The 18,587-nt window shown below is 36.6% G+C and overlaps 1 protein-coding gene across 3 annotated transcripts in view; it reads right to left on the bottom strand.

Moving 5' to 3' along the window:
* Positions 1 to 2,159: 2,159 nt before the first annotated feature.
* Positions 2,160 to 18,587, bottom strand: part of IQUB (IQ motif and ubiquitin domain containing) — a 59,846-nt gene continuing 43,418 nt past the window's right edge. For all 3 annotated transcript variants that reach the window (XM_081147343.1, XM_081147345.1, XM_081147344.1), the window contains exons 10-13: positions 17,669 to 17,845; positions 12,560 to 12,808; positions 11,696 to 11,881; positions 2,160 to 4,338 (exon numbers count right to left, since the gene is read on the bottom strand). In XM_081147343.1, the coding sequence (XP_081003469.1) occupies positions 4,156 to 4,338; positions 11,696 to 11,881; positions 12,560 to 12,808; positions 17,669 to 17,845 (795 nt within the window). In that variant the 3' untranslated portion in view covers positions 2,160 to 4,155. The remainder of the gene's footprint in view (positions 4,339 to 11,695; positions 11,882 to 12,559; positions 12,809 to 17,668; positions 17,846 to 18,587) is intronic.

Below are 18,587 nucleotides of genomic sequence, written 5' to 3'. Positions count from 1 at the left end.
ATTACTACTAAGAGAACTGTATGAAGAATACAGGAGTAGCAGGTATAGGGAGCAGTCACTACCTCTGGGGTGGAGGCAGATCACCCAAGGGAGAAACAAATGTGGATGAATGTTCCAGCCAAGGCTGAGATTCAGACTTTGTTGAAGAGGGTGTAGGTGTGGCAAAGAAGTTTGCTATGGTGCTGCAAGCCTGGTTTGGCAAGCGGGAGGTTGCCCACCAAGTTTCAGGCAAGATTCGTTGGGAAGCCACGCCCTTGGGTTTTGACAATATTCATTGGGTGTTCCAGCCACCCATAGAGGTTCCGGCAAAACTCGCTGGAGGGTAAGTACCACTGGGTGTTCTGCTCACTGCTCCCTACTACATGCTGTAGGAACAAGCATGAAAAGGCACCCAGGAACCAGGAAACTAAGTCCCTCGCTTCATCATGTCTCCAGTTACCTCCGCTAAAAATACTGACATGGTGCCAGCTGGCAAAGGAGAAATATGTATAGAGTCCAGATTTGGTATCACAAGTAAGGCAAAGAAGGATTTGAAGCTGAGGATTTAAAACTGAGAGGCAATACACCAAGATTGGGCAGAGCTGGCCTTCTCTATGCTCAGCTTCTCTGTGCAACCATCGCTCCACATTTGGACTTCCTATGTTTCCACCTAACAAGGTAAATTATCCCTCATACAAATAGACTTTCTCACCCATTCTCCCAACTCATGTCTATTCGTACCTATCTCTGGTTACATTATTTACTTCCAAATCAGGCTCTAGACTTAATCCTCAGTCACATCTGTCCTGCATGTATACAGGAATAAGTACTTCCTTTAGAGTCATAAAGGCTTTCTAAGTTTCTGTCTGGGCCTTGTCTTGACCATTCAGGGCTTTCAATTTATACTTTCCTTTATGAACCCTTTCTAGGGTAAGAAATGCCATCCTGTGCCACAGTCTTTGGCATCAGAGTGACTGACTGGCTCAGCCACATGATCCCCAATGCTTATCCTCCATGTGCACCCCATTACTCAGGATATTTTGAGTTACCACGATCCTGCCACATGCTGCATACTATCAGTGTCCCATGTCCCCCTGATAAGGAGGTTATTTACATGCTCTTCAAATATGTGAGCAGCTCAAGCCAGGATTCCATTTTAAAGTCCATTTGCCTGGGTCCAGGGGGAAGCAGGAAACTGGTGACATAAACTAGTTAAGTTGAGAAGTATTTAGTAAAAGGATTGTTTACAAGGAGAGGTCACTGTTTAAGGAAATCAAAATTTTAAAAAAGTGAATCACCTTATACTTAGCTACAAAAGAGAGGCATTGCCACCGAGAAGCTGAAGAAGTAAAAAGAAGGAATGAGTTCCAGAATTCAGTGTTTGAGAGTGTGTGGGATGACCATACACCCAGAGATGTGGTCTGAGGCAGATGAATGCGTCACTAACAACAGACCAAACATCAGATGGGAGAAGCCAAGGGAATAAATGCCGCAATTTTTGCCTTTCTTTCAGACCTCAAGTTTCCTGCTGTTTCCCACTGACCAACGCAGCTGGAGGGCATCACACACTCACTGATGCAGTGCACAGAGGTCAGCCTCCAGGGGCACAAAGCAGAGAGGGGGAAGGTAGAAGGCAGATCTAAAGAGGAAAATAAAGAATTTCCAGCAAAAGCCATCTGTTTTACATTTCAATATATTTTTATTTGTTTGCTAATATTTATTAAGGGGTTTTGCATCTATATTCATTGTTAAAATGGCCTACCATTTTCTTTCTCGTACTATCATTGTAATCTTTTGATATCAAGGATATGCTGGGCCCATGAGTTGGAGGGTATTCACTTTGTTTCTATTCCTTAGAAGAATATCTATAGAAATGGAATTATTTATTACTTCAATGCTCCAAAATGACACAATTTGACTTGCATTAAGGTAGACAAAGCATGTTACATAATCTTGCCTCACTTTAAGAGGGTGGAGAATTGCAATGAAGCACACAGGGCTCCTGGAAAGAGAAGAGAAACAGCATTTTCTACCTCTTAACTCCTCTTCTGAGGTTATCTAACCTTCTGAGGTTATCTGTGTTGAGAACTGTGAAGGGTCTGGGACGCTATCCTAATTGCAAGCTGAGGAGTTAGCCTGCTACAATTTCATAGATGACAGAAGACATGAGACTCCTGGGTCAGAGATAAAGCACAATTTATTGTCCACAGAACTGTCATAACCCAGGATATCTGCATTTTATCCTAATTTCTTCAGGGTGACACAAAGTCCAGGTCACAGATGCACAAACAGTGAGTTGCATTACAGGATAGGAATCCTGGGCTTAGAGACTCTGAATCTTTTATAGTGAACATTAAACACTATCTCCCAAGACTGCTTGCTATACAAACACCCTTGAAAATGAGTCTCAAACAAGATCTAGTGCCTCTGCTAAAAAATAAAAATAAAAATAAATGCAGAAACATGAGAAGCCTATGAAGAATTCTCAACTGACTTTTTTACACCTGCTTTTATACCTAACATGGAAATTAATTATTCATTTTTATTGTGAATTATAATTTATCAAGATAAAGTAACTCCCTTTGCTCTATTTTTCTTCCCAATTTCATCCTTGATAATATTGCCACCATTTTTTGTCAGTTTGCATATGACTGATAATTTTTTAACCTTTCTATGTCATTTTATTTGGGGTAGATATCTGGTACACAGCACATATTTCAGTCTTTTGATATCATATGAGAATAACTATCCTTTACTAGAGGATTTTAACCAATTTAAATTTATGCACTGCGATATTTTTAATCTTGTTTTTCTCTTACATGTACTTCCTTGCTGTTGACCTTAAATACACACATATATAATTATGTTGCATTTATGTGAAATATTGCTACTTGAATTAAAGATCTTCACTTTTTATTTTTCTCTCTAGCTTGATCTCTTCTATTTAGCCGTCCAAATCCACTCTCCGCATTATCTACTCTGCTGTTTGTCCTGAAGCTGTATAAAGTATGTCAATAGGCTTCTATTTCTTCTGCTTTCTTTTTTTTTGGGGGGGGAGGGGGGTGTTCTGCCAATGGGAAACTCAAGCAGGAAACTGGCGGAAGGGGGAAGTGTGAGATCAGAGTATTTATTTCTCTAATTCATGAGATAACCTGGGTTTGGCTCTTCCCTTGAAATTTGGTCACTGATCCTCTCAGTTATCTTGTCTCTTTCTGGGTTTCCAGAACTCTCCCTCCCCAGGTCCACTTGGACAAGGAATAGAGACACCTTATCTGATACTGGCCTGGGTTCCTGCTCTGTTCCTTTAGTTTTCCTATCCTGTGCCCACACTTTGTAAATAAACGCTCCTTGAATTTTGAGTGTGCCATCTATTTCCTGTTAAGACTGACTCAAACCCCTGATCATCACTGCAGGTCCTTGGCATGCAAGCGGCCAAGGCTAGTCCTTTGTTTTACTGGAGAAAGGGATGGTTACAGTTCCTTGGTCCAGTTTACTCTTTGTACAGAGTTTTCATTGTTGCCCTGCAAGTAGCTTTCTCCCACAGGACAAAAGATAGTCCCAACTGTTTGCCCTGTTTTCCAGCATGGAACGCATCTTTTACTTGTTTGTTTAAAATAGTTTCAGTTGTTTTATTGGGATTTTGAGAAAGATGGAAGGTGAAAGTTGTTTTATTGGGATTTTGAGAAAGATGGAAGGTGAAAGTAGAAGATAAAAAGTGAAAATTCAAATCTCTATATTAAAACTAGTGTCTTTTATCCTATAAAGATTTTCAAAAAAGGTAATCCTATGTTTCCTCCCACCCATATACTGACCATTCTCCTATAACTACATATTATCTAAAATAAATTTATTGGGTTGAAAGTTAAGCCTAGCTTTCGTCTATTTATTTTAATTATGATGTACCTGAAATTTTTAAAAAATTTAATGTAAAAATATGTAAAGTGCTCTCTTTACTTTAAAATGTTAATTTTAGTAACAAAATCATATTGCAATTTAACATTAATTGTCTAACAATAAAGCATGTATACAGGGATGTTTTCTCTATACAACTTATGATACAATGAAAAACAATTAGAATCAACTTAACAAATTATATTTCCATAGTGTATGACCTCTGTATTACTCTATTAGCAATGGACAAAAATGCTGATCATCAAACAAATATTCCTGGGTCTTCTAAGGACTAGGCCTCCGGGAGTCTATAATCTTGGGTGATGTTTCTAGGTGATGTCTCTCTCTGACCTCATCTATTTCAGCATCATCAAATAAAAATGAAGCCAGGATAGGAATTTGAGAAAAATAGTTCTTCGCCAGGATATGTTTGTGCTTGATCTTGTGAATAAACACGGGTTCATATCCCTGAAAAGAAAATCAAATTCTATTAAATGCCACAGATATATTTTGCCAAGTAAAATCACTTTCATGCCTCAGTGCCTTTGCTCATTAGTTCTTTCAGCCCAAGATACGTTTTTCCCACTTTTTCTATCATCTTTCAGGGCTCAGATCCTATGACACTTTAACCTGCAAGCCTTTCCTGATCTTCCTTCACACTCTGAGTCCAAACTAATCCCTCCTGCTTCTATACTTGCAAACACTTTTATGTATTTTAATTGTAATATTTGGATCATTCTGCCTGGAATTTCACTATCTTCTTGAGAGTCTCTTCCATGATAAAGAAAACTTGAGGGCTCAAAGTGGGTCTTTCTCATAGCTGTGTACCTCCGCATCCTAAGGTAAATACTCAATCGATATTTTTTAATAAATGCACTTGTGTCACCTTGGCTCTCTCTTTAAGTCTCTTTCAACATTAATACAATTACCAACCTGAATTTTTTTTCTAAGCTCAGTCCTTCCCATATCTCCAGAGTTCAAAATAAAGATCACATTGGTGGTGTGACAATGTAAACTTCTCTTTGGCCACCCCTTTTACTGCCTCAGATTCCCACCTTATGAAACCCTGCAGTCTTTCTCTTCTGGCTTCTAAACAGAAAACAGTGTTCCTGCCCTAGAAAGTCTTTGTGCCTTTCCATTTTTATTTGTTCTTAATTATTAGGTTTCTTATCTCTCCACAGCTATAACAGCACTGTGAACCCTCTTTGTTACCTAGCATTGCCACAGGACTATAAGATGATGTTTTCTAATGAGAGTGGCAGGCTACTGATTCCAGAACAGAGAATGGCATTCTCTGTTTCATTTACATTTAGAGGCCTGATTTTGTATTTTGTGACATGCTCAGCTTTCCTAGCATTTATTGTTGCTATAGGTGGCATGTGACAAGTTTCTGGTCATTATACATACACATATAATGAAAGTCATTGGATAGTGCTTACAGGAAAGCTTTTTAAGAGTGGAAAGATTCGCTTGTCAAGCACACTTAGGCTTTTGCCATAACTGGGAGGTGGATATAATGCAGGAGCTGAAGCAGCCATCTTATCATTAAGATTTCAGAAGCATGAGAATGAAAGCTAATGGTAAATATGGTTGCCAGGAAAGGTGGAGGACCTGGGTTTGTGAAAGCATTGCAGATCCACCAAGCCAGCCCCAGACTGCCAACCCTGCACTTCTTGTTATATAAGACGACTAATCCCACGTTTGATTAAGTCTTTATAACTACTTGGTCTGTTATTGGCAGCTGAACTGGAATGCAACTCAAACAATGAAGAACTATGTCTTTCTCCAAGCACTTAGCACTGTATTTGGAACATTCAAAACTAAATTCTGATTGAATTAATAAATGCTACCTCTTATCTTTATTAATATTAAATGACCCTTCTTTTTAACCGAATGACGGTTACTAGCTGTGCCTTCTCCTACAAACTTGTTTTCTGAGAGTAAGACATTCCCTCATGAAAGATCCCTCCATAGTGTGGATCAAAAGTAAAGAGAGCCCTGGAGAACAGGCATCAAAGAACATGATATTCCTGCAGGAAGCACTAGGTAGGAGTAGCCTGAGCTTATTTTAAAGTTTCCTCTCCATAGACAAATTTAACAGGTCAAAATAAGTCACCCTGTGCATTAATCGAACTTTGTTCTATCACTTCTTAGCCCAAAATTATTCAAGAAAAATTAATACATTTCTGTTATGCAGCATTAAATTATACACATACAGGACTTCATAGGTTTTCAAAGTGCCTTTATAGATCCAAAAAGTCATCCTTAAAGACGAGATAAGCACATTACGGTTCATACAATTAAAGGAATAATAAGCAGCTCTTTTTTTAACCCTCACCCGAGGATATTTTTTTCCAGTTTTTCAGAGAGAGTAAGAGAGAGAGAGAGAGAGACATTGATGTGAGAGAGAGACACTGATGTGAGAGAGACACATCAATTGGTTGTCTGCTGCACACACCCCAACTGGGCTGGATATCAAGCCCAGGTATGTGCCCTTGACCTGAATCGAACCCAAGACCCTTCAGTCTGTGGGCTGATGCTCTAACCACTGAGCCAAAACAGCTAGGGCAACAACTCTTAAAGAATAATATAAAAAGATAGCCAATACCTATCATCCCCTTTTTATATTATTCCCTTTTTATTGATGAGAAAACCAGAGCACCAAGACATTAACAGCCTTGCCCAACTTCTCCCAGCTCTTGAGTGAGAGAGCCAGAGTTCAAAGTCTGCGCGGCTCTGATCCTCTATACCAATTCCATGTTTTTAGGTAATCTTTATAAAAATATATGAAGCTAAAGGGCAGGCCTTAATGTCATAGTGACAGGAATGGGGAAATACTGGGTCAGGTCTGCTGACTAAATCCACTATTGTTCCTACTTTGGCCAATGTGTACACTATAAAAAATTGACCTGCCTCATTTGCAGTTTAGAGAACAGAAGTCTTTTACATGCTTTTCCTATAATTTGTGTCATGATTATAGGGAGTCAAGATTATTTTAACTTCTGAGCATTTTTTTAATTTACTGAGAAAGTAAATATCAGTGCATTAAGGAAATTCTGGAAATGCTTTAACTTGCTGCAAGACAAATTATTCTTTTTTTATTGTTTTTGTTAATCCTCAACCAAGAATTTTTTTTCCATTGATTTTTAAAGAGAGTAGGAGGGAAGGAGGGAGTGGAAAAGAGAGAGAGAAACATTGCTGTGAGGGAAAGACATCACTTGGTTGTCTCCTGCACAAGCCCCAACTTGGGGCCAGAGATCAAACATGCAACCCAGGTACATGCCCTCGACAGGAAATCAAGTCCACGACCCTGCAGTGCACAGGCTGATGCTCTAACCACTGAGCCACACAGGCCAGCATGATAAATTATTCTTTAACTAGGTTGAATATTAATACTTAAAGATTACACAAGGCTGAATATTAATACCTTAAAAGATTACATCAGCCCAAAATCATAAAGATGGCAACTTTTTTTTAATTTGTCTGGTTGAGAACCTTAGCTCTATTTACAGAAATTCAATAAGCCTAGCATCCTGCATATGGATAGAACATACAATTTGATACTACAGAAATTTGATTAAATACACAAAGGGATTTGTAGGGATTAATTGAAGAAGCGATGGAATATCAGTTTTGGGAATAAACGCCAACCCCACTATGGGTGCTTGATGAAATGACTTTGCTAGTATTGGCTATGCTTCCAGTGATTAAATATTTATGAGGCAGATTAGTTTACTAACTACAATATATAACACAGCTTCAAAATGTCTTGCTGCTCTTTCTTTCAATACCTAAAGTAAAATTTATTTTAGCCTGGCTTCTACTGGAAAATTATTCAAAACAAGCTAAAAATTTAACTTGTTTCTCCTGTTTACACCTTCCTTCTTGCCAATAAAAACACAGGCAGGGAATAGCACTATTCAAAATAACTGTTATATTTGAAGTCATTTGAAGTCATTTCTTTATTTTCTCTTACATGAAATTAAATACATCAATTTAATCAACAGATGGCAGAGAGGAGGATTAAAGATGGCAGCAGACTGAGCGGAAGCTACACTGACACTTTCCCAGGACCAAACTAGAACTATAACTAAAATATAGAAAAACCATCCTGAGTAATCAACTGCAACTGAAGAGGAGCTGGAGAGCACCCTCACCACCAAGGACCTAAAGTGGACACTGTATAGAGACTGGTAGGAAGTGTGGACATGAGAGGGCAGGCTCGGCTCCCACAGGCAGCAGCTGAGGGTCTGGAGGGAAATCTCAGTTTTGGGGGGTTCCCACTGAGGACTCTGGGGCCTAAACCCCAGGCTGGGCTTCCCAGCCAAGAGCACCAGAACTGAGAAAGGTGCCCAATAACATCTGGCTGTGAAAAGCAGCTGGGTTTCTGTCTGCCAGAGATAAATGGCTGGAAATGCAAGCACCTTCTTAAAGATCCAACACACAAAGTTTCATGTGCAGCCACTCACCTTGGACTCCAACAGAGGGAGGGCAGTGTGGAATGGAGCTGTGTGAGGAGAATCTAGGGTTGTGGGCTCTGGAGATAGAACTCAGAGGGCACCCCACTGGATTCCTGTGCAGAGTCATTCCCCCATACTGCAGACACAGACATTTATCTTCCAAGCAGCTTTTGCCAGAGGGCAAAGCAACTGCCCCACCCTGCTGGAAAAACTCCCTACCCAGAGAAGTTTCTACAGCCTGAGGTCCATTAAGAGACTGATAACAATCAGCTAACCCACCCTGTGAAGTTTCTACAGCCTGAAACTCATTAAGAGAATCAGATTAACCAGCCTGTAGTCAGAAACAGACCTCAGAGTGCTTTGAGTCTTTCCCTGATCTGCTTCTGGACCTGGGCGTTGGAAAAACAGACTTTGATGTGTATCTTGGTCCTGTCCAAACACACCCAGCCCCAAGAGAGGGAACCTCAAGCCTTAGGTTGTTGATAGCTTCAAACAGGGTAATCAAGGCCAGTCACAAGCAGCATCTGACATTGGCCTGCACCAAAGACCTTCCAAAAATACCTACCTAATACATGGAAACAAACCCAAATATGCTGCCAAAATGGGGAGACAAAAAAAACAAACCTCAAATGAAAAAACAAGAGAAGTCTCCAGAAAAAAAAGCAAAATGAAATGAAGATAAGCAATCTATCAGAAATAGAGTTTTGAATACTGATTTTAAGGATGGTCAACAGCATGAAAGAAATATGCAAACTATGAAAAATGACCAGTCAGAAATGAAAAATGACATAGCAGAAATAAAGAATACATTGGAAGAAATAAAAAGCAGATTAGAGGAAGCTGAGGATCAGATCATCAAATTAGAAGACAGGGTAGAAAAAAATCAGAGATCCAAAGAGAAAAAACAATGAAAAAACAGAACAGTCTAAGGGAGCTGTGGGACAGCATGAAATGTAACAATATTTGCATCATAGGTATGCCAGAAGATGTTGAAATTAAGCAAGGGTTAGAGAACCTGTTAGAAAAAATAATGGCAGAAAACTTCCCTAACCTGATGAAGAAAAAAGTCACACAAGTTCAGGAAGCACAGAGAGTCCCAAGCAAGAAGAATCCAAAGATGCCGACACCCAGACACATCATAATTAAAATGTCAAGAACTCAAGACAAAGAGAGAATTTTAAAGGCAGCAAGAGAAAAGCAATCTGTTACCTACAAAGGAGCTCCCATAAGGCTGACAGCTGACTTCTCATCAGAAACTCTATAGGCCAGAAGGGAACAGCATGAAGTATTCAAGGTAATGCAAAACATGGATCTGAAACCAAGACTATTCTATCCAGCAAAGCTATCATTCAAAATAGATGGTGAAATAAAGAGCGTCCCGGACACAAAAAGGCTAAAGGAATTTATCACCATCAAACCAGCACTGCAGGAAATGTTAAAGGGACTGCTGTAATTAGAAGTAGAAATAGAAGCATTGCAAGAAATGTTAAAGGACTGCTGTAATAAGAAGAAATAGAGAGAGAAACATAAGCATAAAGAATTAAAATGGCAGTAAATCAATAACATATCAATAATAACCTCAAGGACTTTAAGGGAGAGATCAACAGCAATACAGTCATAGTCATGGACTTTAACGCCCCACTGGCTTCATTGGATAGGTCTTCCAGACAAAAAGTAAACACAGACATAGTGAACCTAAATGACACACTAGATCAGATGTATTTAATTGATATTTACAGAACATTTTACTCCAAAGCTGCAAAATATACATTCTTCTCAAGTGCACCTGGGTCATTCTCAAAGACAGACCACATGTTAGGACATAAAACAAGTCTCTACAAGTTCAAGAAGACTGAAATCATACCAGGCATCTTCTCAGACCACAGTGGCATGAAATAAGAAATCAACCATAATAAAAACACTAAAAAACATTCAAACACATGGAGGCTAAATAACATGTTATTAAACAATGAATGGGTTACCAAAGACATCAAGAAAGAAATAAAAAACTTCCTGGAAACAAATGAAAATAAACACACAACAACCCAAAGTCTATGGGACACAGTGAAAACAGTCCTAAGAAAGAAGTTTACAGCACTACAGGCCTACCTCAGAAAACAAGAAAAAATTTTAGTAAACTATCTAACCCTACAACTTAAAGAATTAGAAAGCTCCCTTGTGAAGCTGTCTGGACCAGGGCTTTTATTTGCTGGGAGTTTTTTTATTGCTGCTTCAATTTCATCAGTTGTTATTAGCTATTCAAGTTTTCTGATTCTTCCTGATTCAGTTTTACATGGTTTCACTCACATGTAGAATCTAATAAACAAAACAGACTGAGGAATAAAGTAGATCCAGAGACACAGAAGCATGGAACAGACTGATGAATTTCAGTGGGAAGGTGGGAATGGGGGAGTGCATGGGGAGAGATTAATCAAAGAACTTATATGCATATATACAGAACCCAAGGACACAGACAATACTGTGGTGAAGGCCTGGGGGGGGGGGGATGCTGGGTAGAAGCAATCAATGGGGGGAAAACAGGGGGTAATACTTTCAACAATAAAGATAAATTTTAAAAATAATAAATTTTTTTTTTAACAAGGCAGAGATTCTGTATCAGCAGTAGGAATTCTAGGCTTGCTTAGTGTAAGTGGTACTCTCTGGGAACTCATCAGGGACTCCCCAACTCCATTCATCAAAATGCTTTAGAGATTACATCTTGTAATTTACTGAATTAAATGATATTTAATTTTTAAAGTGATTTCCCACTCCTAGTTAGTTGGAAGCAAATAAAAAATGGAGCCTCAAAACTATACCCCATGAGTATGACTTCCATTTAGAACACAAAATTATGAACAAAATTTATTTGAGAATTTAGTGTGCTCTCAGGGAGACTTGTGATGATTAATCAAAGGATAGATTTTAAGTTCCATAATACCTATCTAGTGATAATATTCATTTATTCATTCAACAAATATTTATTAAACCTCTAACCTGTGACCAGCACTGCTATAGGTATTAGAGATATAGACAGAAATAAGCAAAACAAAATCTCTGCCCTTGTGGAACTTCCTGTAGAACTAATATGCTTGGACTTGCTATTATTAAATGGGGGTAGTATCATGTTTGGGTACTTGTACAGACCTTCTGGTCTTTTATCCTCACTTTTTATGTGCCTTAGCTTCCTTTCCATTTTAATCTCTGTCATACATACCATACACATATTTTGTTACTGTTATCCATCAGTTCTGTTTCTTAATTCAATGGAAGTATTTAAATTATGCATAGAATTTTTTAATAGTCATGTTATCTCTAATAAATACAATGATTAAGTTAATTTTCCCCCAACAGTTCAACTTTCTTACCTTTTCAATACTTGTTAGCTTGAGATGCGCAGCACCCTCACTTTTAGTAAGAAGAATGCAGTTCCAAGGGGACCACTCCAAGGACTTGTCCCACCTGACCATGACCAGATCATTAAGGTCATTCCAGGCACTGAGCGCTGACTGGGATGCCCAGATGTTCTCTGTCAGGTACTGAATATCTTTCAGCTGCATGTCAAAATAAGTTTGAAAAATGTTTCCTTATCAACATAGAAGTTCTTTAAGATTATTATGCTACTTGAGGAAATAATTAAATTATATTAAGTATATTTTTAAAAGAGAAATACTATTATTGAGGTTTTCAGTGGCAAATTGCTCCTTATTTTTCACCAAATATCTGTTCATTCTGACTAAATTATGTTATCGGCCTCACATTCATGACTGCATATTTGACCCAGAGTAAGCTGTATATATTTTTTCCAGTATGCTAATTTTACCTTACATTTATATAGTATTAAGTATTCAAAATATATTAGTAACTATCATATTATCCTCAGGGATAAGCATTTTATTCCCATTTCACAAATGAGGAAATTAAAATTTAATTTTAAAAAAGCAATTTGCTTAGTGTTATTAAAAAGACTTTTTTGTTTTAATGAAAAACAGAGGGAAGGGGGAAATGAAATAACAGTCTTAAAACATTTTTTATTTAAACCATATTAGCTAAAATTGAAACAACTTTTTTATCAAGAAGTCTACATATATAAACTTAGAATTGCCAGAAGAGCAAGCTTCACAAAATATAAGTATAGGGGGGAAATCCATTATTTTGGAAAGTTTGGGTGGAAAAGCAGGAAGCTTTTCTGTAAAATTTCATCCATGATTGGCAACTCCCACTGATCATACCTGCATCAGGAAAGCAATTCTAGAATCATCTTCATAATCAGTTTCTGAATAGTAGAGCCGCTGAAGTAACTGTTTGTACTTCAAAAATGATTCTCGTTGTCTAGCCTCGTTGTCAAGGTCAATGCAGTTACGACACCGGTATATGCGGTGTGAGGTGGATGATACAGCAAACTCTGTAGATGGCAAATAGAGCTGGCAACTGTGGCAAAAGTAGATCTTCTTGTAAAATTTCAATGGGTCTTGAGGGACCTAAATAGTAAAAATATATACATGTATTTATAGAGAGTGAGAGAAAGGTATAAAAGCTAAGACAAATACTACCCAACAGAAGCACTGAGGGCTATCATCTTAGAATAAGATAAAAAGTTGGTTAATTTTTTAAAATATGTTTTTATTGATTTCAAAGAGAGGAAGGGAGAGGGGGAGAGAGAGACAGAAACATCTATCAGCTGCCTCCTGCTTGCCTTCTACTGGGGATCAAGCCTGCAACCGGGCATGTGCCCTGACCAGAAACAGAACCAGGGGTTGCTTGGTGCATGGGCCAATGCTCAACCAACTGAGACACTGTGGCTGGGCAAAAGTTGGTTAATTTTTAAAGTCATATTTTCCCTTTAACTTCTTATTCTATACAAAATTTAAATTTCCAGCAGTGTTCATTTACCTTGCCAAAATATTAAAATTTTGTATTCTTCATCAACCCTTAGATACATGTAGTCAAATCACATAGAAAATTAATTGACTGAAAAAATTAGTAGGTAAAGAGCTTGGGTTGTAAAACAATAAGAATACCTTCCAAGTGCTTTGGCACTTATTTTTAAGAAGAATTAAGATTTTTTAAATTTTTTTTTAAATATATCTTTATTGATTTCAGAGAGAGGAAAGGAGAGGGAGAGAGAGAGAGATAGAAACATCAATGATGAGAGTCATTGATGGAGCCCACAACCCGGGCATGTGCCCTGACGGGGAATCGAACCCTGATCGCCTGGATCCTAGGTCGATGCTCAACCGCTGAGCCACGCCCAGCCGGGTAAGAATTTAGATTTTTGATGTTATGCTACATTAATTAATCTTATAGGCAACAGCTAGATTAACATATAAATAAAAGCCCACTAAACCAAGTGTTCTTATTCATTCATCTTAACAATAAATTTAGATTATTAAAATCAATTTTCAATATTTGAAATTCTGTATCAGATGGTAGTTCTATTTTTTATTTTTTTTTTGAGGGAACTCCATACTGTTTTCCACAATGGTTGTACCAATTTACATGTCCACCAACAGTGCACAAGATTTCCCTTTGCTATACATCCTTGTCAACACTTATCTTTTGTCTTTATCTCTTGGCAGTTTTGATTTACATTTCCCTGATAATTGAGCACTTTTCATGTACATGTTGGCCATTTCTCCGTTCTTTAGGAAAATGTCTCTTAAGGTCCTTTGCTCATTTTTAAAGTAGGTTAAAATTGTTTTGCTATTGAGTTATAAGAGTTCCCTTTGGGCAAGGTGGGGTGGGGTGTGTATTTACTCACAATAAACAGCCTAACTATATGGTTTGCAAACATTTTTTCCCATTTTGTAGGTTGTCTTTCATTTTGTTGATTGTTTCTTTTGCTGTGCTTTTTAGTTTGATGCAATCTCATTTGTCTAATTTTGCTTTTGTTGACTTTTCTTTTGGTGGTGTCACGACTGAGAACTTCCTTTCTCCATTGTGTGTTCTTGGCTCCTTTGTCAAATATTAGTTGACCTTATATGTGTGGATTTATTTCTGGGCTCTCTAGTCTGTTCCATTGATCTATATGTCTCTCTTATTTTTTTAATTAGTATTATTTTTTTTAAATAAAGAATTCTTTTATTTTTTAAAATATATTTTTAATGATTTCAGAGAGAGGAAGGGAGAGGGAGAGAGAGAGAGAGAAACATCAATGATGAGAGAATCATTGATCAGCTGCCTCCTGCATACCCCCTGCTGGGAATCAAGCCCGTGACCTGGGCATGTGCTCTGATCCAGAATCAAACCTCAATCTCCTAGGTCATAGGCTGATGCTCAGCTGCTGAGCCACGCCAGCTGCACTAGATGTCTCTTTTTAAGGCAATACCATACTGTTTTAAATACTATAGCTTTGAAATATAGTTTGAAAACAGAAAGCACTGTGCCTCCAACTTTGTTCTTCTTGCTCAAGATTGTTTTGGCTACTAAGAATCTTTTCTGTCAAAAATGCCATTGGAATTTTGATGGGGATTACACTAAATCTGTAGGTCAGTTTGGGTAGTATGAACATTTTAACAATATTAATTCATCCAAAAAGATTTATTAAGTACAAAACAAACACCAAAGGCATGATCTATTTTAAAAGTGGATAAATTCTATCCAAGCTACAAACTAAGAGGAAATGCTTGCAAATCATATATCTTACAAAGGGCTTGTATGTGAAATATATAGAGAATTCTCAAAATTCAATAATAAGAAAATAAACAGCCCAACTAAAAATAAGGTGGGGGTGGTAGCACAAGATATATGCAAACAGTTCACCATAAAGATATATGTATGGCAAAAAATGAGTAAAAAGATGTTTATTAGTCATTAAGAAAATGGAGATTAAACTATAATGGGATACTACTTCACACCTATTAGAATTCCAAAATTAAAATAAAACTTGACAATACCAAGTGGTGACAAGGAAGCAAAGCAACTGGAACTCTCATACATTGCAGACGGGAATACATTATGGTACAGCAAGTTTAGAAAAAAGTTTGGCAGTGTCTTATAAAGGTAGTAAATATGTATTCAGTATATGATTCGAAAACCCCACTTCCTAGGTATTTAACCCAAAACAATCAATTTACATAAAAACTATAGTCAAGTTTTTGTAGTGACTTTATTCACAAAACCACACAACTCCAAACAACTCAATGTTCTACAACTATGAATGGATAAGCTCTTGTACATCCAGACAATAAAAATATAAACTACTGATATACTCAGAAATATGGGTGAATCTCAAATGCAATACGCTAAATAAAGGAAGCCAGTCTCAAAAGACTACATATAGTATGATTCTACTTATGTGACATTCTGGGTTAGATAAAACTATAAAAATAAAATGCAGATCAGTGTTTACCAAAGATTAGGGTCCAAGGAAAGGGTTGACTACAAGGTAGCAGCATAAGGGAATTTGGGAAGAGAATAAGACTTTTTAAATCTTGATTGCGCTATTGGTTACATGACTCTCTGAGTCTGTCAAACCTCACCAAAAAGAGTAAATTTTACCAAAGGTAACTTACAAAGTAAATAAAAAGGTATAATATTATATGAATGTGTAGAATATAAAATTCTATTATATTACTACAAATACATAAAAACTGAATAAGCCTATAGAAAAAGTTAGAGGTTAGCCTGAACAAATGAAACACTGACTTTAATAAAAAATAATAAAATGGCCCCGATATAGAAGCATGGAACAGACTAACGAATCTTGGAGGGAAGGTGGGGGTGTGGGGTTGGGTGGGGAGAGATTAACCAAAGAATTTATGTGAATATATGCATAACTCATGGACACAGACAACTGCGTGGTGAAGGCCTGGGGTGGGGAGTGGGTGCGGGGTGGAAGGGGTCAATGAGGAAAAAAGGGGACATCTGTAATACTTTCAACAATAAAGATAAATTTTTTAAAAATGGTCAATCAACTTTTGTACACTGAACTGCTAATTGAAACCTTAAAACTACAGTGTTCCAATATTGGTTTGCTATTACTATTTACAAATGTATTGATTTGATGTTATGTCTTGAAAAAGTACATGCATTATTTGGAATATGTTTCAATCTTTGAAGAAATACACAAGAGAAGTCCTGTGTAGAGTGCTCTTATCTTCTGTGAAGTATTATAATGTAATGATATTTACAGAAGGTGCATGTTACTGCATTTTTTATATAGTTAGTCGGTGTTTCATTTATTAATCATGATTGTGCTAAAAACTGTTTCATATTTGTATTGTGTACACTTTTCTGTGAGAGTTCAGAGACTTTACTCCAGTTTTACACAATTCAAGGCAACTGAAACACTAAAACTAAACTCTCCTACACAACCTTTACTATTAGCATGTACAAATGTATTGAATTCATGTTATGTCATAAACTAATTCATGCATTAACTATCTGGAACATATTGAAATAAATCTTTGATAATAGACACTAAGTAAATAAATAAATAAATAAATAAATAAATAAATAAAAATAATAAAATGGGAAACTTTTCTCTTGGACTTTTGTTATATTTTAATATTCTCTTTCAATACAATTAAAATTTTAAAATTCATTAAAAATCAAAAAATTAAAATATTTTTATTTTTATAAAAGTTTTGACTAAATATTAAGATTTTTGTCAAAAAAGCAAAACATGTTCTTATGTAAATTATAACTCTAAAAATAATCATTGAAATAAAAAGCTATTTAGAATTCTTTAGTAAACTACCCCTCTGGACTTTATTAAAAGTATTTTAAACAGTTTTGTACAGTAAGAAGGCAATAAGGCACTATCTTAGCTTCAGAGAGCAAAAGCCCTACTGAAGCCTAAACATGTTGGAGTTCGAGAAGGCAGTTTAATTCAAATACATGTTACATTTGAAGTTCTCTCAGGATAGTTACATGGATGTGTCCAGTAATTGTTATAACTGTGATAAGTATTCTAAGGGAACACAAACCAGGTACATGTAGAACCTCAGAGATACGGGACATGTAAATGGAGTCTTAGAAAATGAATTGGAGCTGGCTGGGTGAAGGAGGGGCACAGCATTCCAGGTGGAAGCAGCAGTGCATGCAAAAGCATGAAGGCGTGAGAGATCATGATACATGCAACACAGTGCAATATTTAATTGGAAATTTGGTTCAGAGATTAGGAAAGAACTCACGGTTGGAAATACGGACACACAAGAAGTTAAATGAGTAAGTTTAATTCATCAACACAAAAAATAATCATTCAAAAGAGATTTCACAATAAGATAGTCTTCCACATGGATCCCAAGTAAAGTGTTAAAGCAAACTTTGAATATTCTTCCATTTACTGTAGCACATCTTACAATTTTGAGAAAGGAATACAGAAAAAAATTGAGTACCTTAAGGTGTCTTGCAACTTCTGGATTAAACAGAGGTGTTTTGATGTAATGGAAAAACAGTGTTGCGATTCTTTTTCTGAGCCCTTCAAGGTTATCATCTTTGACTCCTCTCATCATAAGGTCAACTTCTCTGTCAATCAATTCTAGAATTTCCTGAGTCAACTTACACTCGTGTTCCTATAGAAGATACAAAAATATTCAGTATAGAATTTTTAAAATCACTGTTAGTTTTTGAAATTACCACACAAAGAAACTGAAACTAGACTCCAGAAGAAATGAAACATCACTGGTAGAAACATAAATTGTCATGATTAATTTGGAAAAAAAATTGAAATTATCTAGTAGAGTTTAAGACATGCATAATCTACAACCCAGCAATTCTACTCTTAAGTGCTTTAGAGAAATGTGCATGTGGAATCATTGTTCAAAGTGGCCCCAAATTAGAAACAACCAAAAAGCCATAAATAAATTGATTACATAAATAAATGATGGCTTATTCATATACCAGGATATTATTTAATGTAAGGAAATAAATTCAGTACAGCTATATATAATAACAACTTTTAGTCTTACAAATGTTGAGCAAAAGAATCAAAGCACAAAATAATACATATTTTTTATCATTCCACTTAAGTAAAATCCAAAAATAAGCAACACTAACCATATTTTTTAGAAATGTACACAGAAGTGGTAACACTAAAGAAAAAATCAAAGAAGTGACTACCATGAAAGTCAGTGTAGTAGGTACTTCTAAGGGTTGCTAGGGTGAACTGCCATTATGAAGAGAAAGTGGGACACTGGCAGTGTTGGTACTGTCCTGTTTTGGATTCAGAGGGTGGTTACATGATTGATGGCTTTATATTTGCTAAACTGCACATATATATAATTCAGAATAATTCTTAATAAAGTAATAGAAATG

This window comes from Miniopterus schreibersii, assembly GCF_964146895.1.
Source record: "Miniopterus schreibersii genome assembly, chromosome: 9".
NCBI classification, from domain to species: Eukaryota; Metazoa; Chordata; class Mammalia; order Chiroptera; family Miniopteridae; genus Miniopterus; species Miniopterus schreibersii.
This window is presented reverse-complemented; position numbering and strand designations above follow the sequence as displayed.